This window comes from Opisthorchis viverrini, assembly GCF_000715545.1.
Source record: "Opisthorchis viverrini unplaced genomic scaffold opera_v5_12, whole genome shotgun sequence".
In the NCBI taxonomy this organism is placed as follows: Eukaryota; Metazoa; Platyhelminthes; class Trematoda; order Opisthorchiida; family Opisthorchiidae; genus Opisthorchis; species Opisthorchis viverrini.
In genome coordinates this window covers 2,055,361-2,062,121 of record NW_008751668.1, presented here as the reverse complement: position 1 = coordinate 2,062,121, position 6,761 = coordinate 2,055,361, and the positions used below count along the sequence as shown (strand labels likewise).

The window sequence follows — 6,761 nt, the reverse complement described above, 5'->3', positions numbered from 1 at the left end:
GTGTTCGTCAGACCTCTAACCATTGACCAACCTGGTATGAGAGACTCTGTGAGTGTCGCGGGACACTCTCCAGTATAGCTCAATGGATCGTTGAGGTGCGCAAACCGTCACACCACGGTAAGGTCCAGTCTTTTCGTGACGGATCGATAAGATACGATGTGGTCAACATGTACGCCGAGTCAGCTTCAGACACAGGTACTGGGCCTAGCATAGTTCGAGATACCACAAGAGTAGCGTCCATTACATACAGGAGACGCTGTTATAATCTAAAGTAGTCATCACAGTCGTCTGGCGTAAAATGGAACCACTTCAAATCAGGGAGACCAGAACAGCTTTTCAACAACCCCGAACACCTATGGCGCGAAATTCATCATCATTATCATCGACAGTATGACATCAGTGTGTCAACACCGATGCTTCACTGCCGTACAACCATGATTTAATTGAGAGCCTTATTGTTAAGAAAAAAATAAAGGTGGATGGGGGAGGGACTTGGTGCTGGCTTAACACAATCATTCCGAGGTGCCTACACCTCCAGACATTCACTCAGGCAATCTGAACAGAAACTGACAACGAGAACGCCACTAACATCGGTTGGCAGCCATATCTTGTAGTGTCTCCAACCAGGCACAGTGAGGATCACGCGGTCCCCATCCTGGAAGGCGAGTAGCACCGACAGCATCCAAGCGTTTCGTGATCTCCTTCATACTCCTCTGCCAAGTCAAGGGTTGGCCACCTCTCTGTTTACGCCACTGAGTTGGGCATGGAAAACAGCACTCTCTTCGGCAAACGATGGCTAGGCATACGCAACATATATACCAACCAACGCAGCTTCTGGTGCTGGACACATTCTTCAGTGGAAGTACCTGTGGCACAACCGAAGACTCGCCTCCTAACTGCCTCGTTACGAATACGCCGACACCAACCCACACGAGCAATGGTTCTAAGACAACGATTTTCGTACAGCTGAAAACGTCTCAGTTCCGCTACCCGAACAGCCATACAATAAAACAGCAGGCACTGTAGCTTGATGAACACGTCCCTTGAGATTCAGGGATACACCACCTTGACGCCTTAGGTATCTCTAATTAGCAAACGCGAACCTTTGCAGATTCATGCACTGACCTCATCAGTCACATTAATGTTGGAACTGACACGTCCAATATACGTAAAACTTCGAGTGCTTCTCCCTGGATTGTAAAGATGTGTTCAGTGAGTGCATGTCCAGGAGCATGAACTTACATTTTGTGAATGCGAAGTGCATACCAAAGGACATAATGACTTTGGTCAGTTCGTCCAAGTATGGTTGCGCCTGCTCCTCCTCTTGTCATCTGCATATTCCAGATCGACAAGGTTTTCGTCACAAGCTATTTGAACACTAGAATTTTGGAGACCCTCCAGCGTTCGTCTCAGTATTTCACTTTAAATGAGAAAACTTACATCTACAGATACGTGAGACGCCTCGATTAGGGCACCGAAGGGACCGGGTGGGTCGTACGGGAGACAACTGGCTGTTGGTTGGATGTTTTGGAGAATCGTTGGTCGATATGTAGTTCCGAAACTGAGGATATTAGTAAACGCGTACTGGAAATGGGTGTCACCTATTGTGACCTGTCGGCGCAATTTGCTTCCAAGTGGAAGGTAGTCAGTGGCTTGACGAAATATGAGCCCTTGGTCACGTGACATCGGCAACACAACTGCCAGGTATTCCGTCGGCGACACCCAAGGATTTGTCGGGTTCGTCAAATAAAGTGCCACGCAATTCGATAGGGGGATAGCCACATCGACCTGACAGAGTTTCAAAAAGTCATTTATTATTAACACAAAATCAAAATAAATGCATAAACGGATCATCCACTAAATAGCCAAACAAGACCACTCACTTGGCCACTGTCGGCAAAAATTGCCATATGTAAGAAGTGTTCTATGGGGCATAGAGATGATTCGGAATCAGTCAGTGCCAACCATGCCATTCTTCATCATAGCTGAGATTACCGACTGAACCATCTCAGAATTATGAAGGTTCTCATTAGTTCCGTTGACCACGGACTCTTCGCACATCGAGGAACGAGAATTCTGTGACCAACAGAGCTGTCTCTTGCCGTGCATACAACTAGTCCCTTGCAAACTGACGCGCTGCGAGTTGGTGCTCCGAAACCGTCCAACAGTTAGCGCTGTCACCGGATAAGTAATCTGAAAAATCTCAGCAGTCTATATATCCAGGATAAAGAAGTGGTTAGAATTAGCAAAAATACGGACAAGAAGACGATCACATGGTGACTTACCTACAGTATGTAAGGTTTGTGTTCCAACGCGGGGCTATGTTCATCCTAGTTGTCGTCCACGGATCCTCCTGAATTAGCGAACGAAGCGGAAAGTTAGGAATCCAACCGTACCACTGAGCGAAACCTAGGATGACTCCACGCAGTGTTGCGACGAGTAGAAGACTGGTCCCAAGCAACAAACACGACCCGCGGAATACCCCCTCTGACAAGTCCGCCGCCAGGTTTAGGATTCATATCTACAGCACCGCCTCGCAGTTCCCCAGAGACGCTAACTAGTCATGGCAATGATGGTTTAGCCGCGATCTGCAAGCCGAAAAGCCACCGTCACTCTCAGCTTACTAGACAGTTGAGCCGCAAACCCATTCTGATCTGATTGGTGGTTATTTCGCTCCTAAATACTACTTTAGACCAACCTCGAGCACAGTGGCCAACTCGATTTCATACTTGGATAATAGATTGCCTGGAGCTTGGGACAAAGGAACGAAAATACGGATGAATGTACTTGTCCTTGCACCATAGAACGTTACGCTTTCAGCGCTCAAAGAACCAGCTAATGCACCATCTGCCTTGAGCAAAGCCACGATGGGCACGATAAATTTGCTGTCCCTATATTAAGCCGACTGGACCAAAACTAAGACACCGATTGGCAGATGCCTTTATGCACGTCTAAACATGAGCCGTGAGAATGATTGCTGGTTCCTGTAGAATTAATGACACCTATGCGCACAACTGTGCCTTCGAGTGGAACCCAGGAGTGACGCATGGAGGCGAACAAACCCATGAAATATACGGATTTATTATTGGCAAGAGGTAACAAAGTTTTTTGAGGGAAGCAAAGATGTCGAAGAAATGAGGTTTCATCGGACAGGGGTCACCGTAAACAAGGAAGGATCACGTTGTACAAGCACACCCTAATCGTGCAAGAAACAAGCGTCTATAGTGCGTCGAAAAACATAGGTCTACTGATAACCGCCCAGCAAACCCAGACAGGCACAACTGAAATGGAGGAAGCGGAGCGAAAAGGTCGGTAGGATAGAAAAAGTTGATCAAACACATGGGTTGGATGCCAGCAGTAAATGCAGCATGATACAATATGAGGCATGAACACAGCGCCAACCAAATGGGAGGTTGCGAAACCGAGGCATACATGATTTGGAAAAAAGAGCAACTAGCAAACCGATTTTGTACAGGGAGTGGCGATAGTCAGAACTACCGATGGAAGGATATTGCACCTTGAAGGAAGCGAGACTTCCAGTCCAAAAAAATCAATAGGCCATACCTCCGAAACGGGGCACAAATCACTGAAATAATGTTCACACAAATAACAAGACAAGAAAGGTTAAACAATTTGTAATCACACCCATGATCAGAAAAGGACAACGCCACAGTGTGCACCGTTAACTGACACACAAAGTACACACATAAGTGACAGACTGGTGGCATCGGAACTTCCAATGAGCCACCCCTAGTTGAGTGCGCTGGTGCCACCCAGAAGTCCCGAACCTAGATCTTCTTGTTTCGGGTGTATCGGAACTGAGGAGCCCAGTGATGAAGTCAAAACAGTGGAGCCGGACATGTGACCAACACTATCAAGGCCAAGTCGATCATGACCGATTAGTGTTGCGGCTGAAGGCAAAACGTGATTGGCAGTACACACCGCATCTGGTACAGAACCCACCGTCATACTGTGTTGAAGTGAGTGTGTATCACGCAGTGAATCCATCGAGACTCGTGTTAGATGGTGTGGATGAGCTGGAGACAGGGTAGGTGGATCCGAAAGCGAATCAAGAGCCGATTTGATGCTGGATAGATTCGAAGCCATGCAAGTAAGCCCTGGAGCAGACATTGGCTGGGTGAGAGCTTTGTCCGAAGTGGGACTCAGATTGTGAGAAAGCAACATGGCGTTTTGTCCACCAACGAGGACATGACCAAGTAGTTGTGTTTGGAGTGCAGCAGAATCACCGGAGAGCAGGAGGCCGTTTGACAGTGACGTATGTTCGTTTTCACTAACGGCACATAGTGTGTTAAGGTCTACATCTGCATGACTGAAAGAAACAGTTGGATCAGGGGTGAGGCGAGGTGGTGCGGGGGAAGATGGCAACTCCAAAGATGTCGGAACACCAGTGTGACAGCCAGGTATCCGATGAAGGATAGAATCTGATACTTCCGACATTTGGGAAGTGGGTAAAGCAGCATGAACCGGCTGTAGCGAGCAGTGGTCACCTAGATGAGAGGAAACGTGAGTCGTGTGATTCGGGGGTGATGTTTCAATACTAGTGGCCGGCGACGATGTAGACACTGTATGTTGTACGTCCTTATCGTCCACCCACTTATCCAAAGAACGGCGGCGAGCATTCATGAAGAAGTTTGCAACGGTAGAAACTTCCAAATTTAGCTGCTGAGCAATGGTGGCTTGCATCTCTTTGCTAGGTCTTTTCGTTTCCTTGAAGATGGCGTGCAGAGTGCGCCTCTGAATATCCGTGAAAACCAGGCGCGGCTTTTTTGTTGAACGTTCCTCGATGGGTTTCTGGTTCTCCTCCGTTTTCCGCTTGCATGCTAAAGGGAGGGTTAGTGAAATAAAGACACCTACTTGCTAGGCGAAGGGCAGACATCCTTTGGAATTCCGGCTCGTTTAACCAGTTCCACATGCGGCGGAATGTCTCACGGCCAGATTTAAGCTTACTCCAGGGTTTAGGGTTACGAAGCAGATCCGAAAGAGTACCCTGACTACGGCAAAGCACGCGCTGGGCAAACACGGCTTGCGGTATTGTGTAGCGCTTAAGTTCAGCACTTATTCGCTGAGCTAAATCCTAGGAGGAACAACATAAGTGACACGGGTTTCAAGTATTACCTTGGTGTTAAGTTCGGTCATGTCGTCTGGGCATGACGGATCATTTGCATCTGCATCTGTGTTGTCCTGCCTTGGTAGTGAAGACTCATCAACTGTACACAGTGAGGTTACTGTAAAACCAATGGTTACCTGAATCCATTAATTTACCCGGTTTCGGAGGAATATTCTGCGCAAAAGTCGTTTGAGGCAGAGATGCCACGGGAGAAGTGAGCGCAACAGAAGTAGGGTCACTAAGGGAATAATCTAAGTGGCAAGTTAGATCAAGAAGGGTAACTCACTTCCATTGTCATCATGCAACTTCTCCCCGTTTCGTTGCAACACCGGTTTAAGGTCTTCAATGGCATAGCCATGTGAAGGCTGAACGGAGTCTGAATCCTCCGTGAGTTGATTGTAAAGTTTGTCAGAAACTGAGGAAATGGGGGGCAGGGATGTCATATTAGAGTAGGTGAGTTTAGCATTATCAGGGACGCCACACTTATCGGACATCACGGGCAGGTCACCAAGTTGGAATGACTGTAGCCCAGTGAGATTAAAATCAGTTGCCAGTAAATTATCGGGAAGAGTGAGGGTAACTCCATCTAGATTTTGATCCGGCATTGTGAAATGGGTGGATGGGGTGGTAAGAAGGATGGTCTGCTGGTCCCCACAGTTGATGAGCGTCAGCTTGACTGTTTGAATTCCTTGGAGGGCTTGTGCGTTGCCCTGGAGAGCCTGCAACTCGAGAGCAGCTCCATCTCCGGAGTTGAAGATAGGAATATTTTCTAGGTCACCCAAGGGGAAGTTGATTTTGCTGGGCGCCAGTGCGCTTATAGGCACGGCAGCCATTGCAACAGTTCCACAGCCAGAACTGGCTGACAAGCTGTTTGAAGGATCGCCTGACATCATCTTTCCAGAAGCCGAAGAGTTCAGTATCGACCTTGTGTAATGGGGTGCCGTTGAATCGCGTTCAGATCCATTTAATCCGTAAAGTTGTGGGTCCACAGAGTCCTTGAAAGATAAGTTCAGATTGGATTCGTCAGGTGCAGATAATCCACTAAATATAGATAATAAGGAGCTGTCAGTCATTTAAGTTCCCAGATAAACCACGCTCCAAACACAGTAGCAGAACTGGGGTGCGAACAACGCTAAGCGTGCGGGAGCGGAGAGCGATCGAACTTATCGACTTGTTGCGGTCAATAATGCCAGTGAGACCAGTTTCATTATGGCCGTTCGATATGCGCGTGTCTGGTTGGTCGATATTTGTGTAAAAAATTGCATCTGTTTTACTCCATGAGTAACTCATTTTTTCATTAATTTCTCCAGCCATTACATTAAAATTTCAAATATAATTTGATTTATATCAACAAAAGGTTGTTTAGTTCTAGCATTCCTGGTAACACTTTATCAGTAGTATAAAACGTTCACAAATAATTTCTACCTGCTATCGATCCGCCCATTGGCTGATTCACAGCGCCTGCTTGCGCCATCTGGCTGCTCTTTCGGGCTGATGTCTTGACTTGGGTGGTGCTGTCCTGTTCAGTCTTGGTCACCGCGTTCCGGCAGATTCATTGTTTTTGGACGGCAGTCTCCGATACTATGTAATCTGAACGAAAGCATTACCGTTCTACAAAAAATCGCCTGTTTCA

The 6,761-nt window shown here is 47.3% G+C and overlaps 2 protein-coding genes across 2 annotated transcripts in view; one reads left to right on the top strand and one right to left on the bottom strand.

Moving 5' to 3' along the window:
- The window catches only part of T265_01148 (hypothetical protein), a gene marked incomplete at both ends in the record, with an annotated part of 4,498 nt that extends 3,939 nt beyond the window's left edge, over positions 1 to 559 (top strand). Inside the window, 2 exons of the mRNA XM_009165109.1 lie at positions 42 to 212; positions 401 to 559. Coding sequence (XP_009163373.1) covers positions 42 to 212; positions 401 to 559 — 330 coding nt within the window. The remainder of the gene's footprint in view (positions 1 to 41; positions 213 to 400) is intronic.
- A 3,191-nt stretch (positions 560 to 3,750) lies between these two features.
- On the bottom strand, positions 3,751 to 6,201 carry T265_01147 (hypothetical protein; the record flags this gene model as incomplete). The annotated part of the gene is made up of 5 exons (XM_009165108.1): positions 3,751 to 4,841; positions 4,876 to 5,095; positions 5,137 to 5,228; positions 5,266 to 5,379; positions 5,415 to 6,201. 5 exons carry the CDS (start codon positions 6,199 to 6,201, stop codon positions 3,751 to 3,753), a joined length of 2,304 nt encoding a protein of 767 aa, XP_009163372.1.
- Between the last annotated feature and the right edge of the window lie 560 nt (positions 6,202 to 6,761).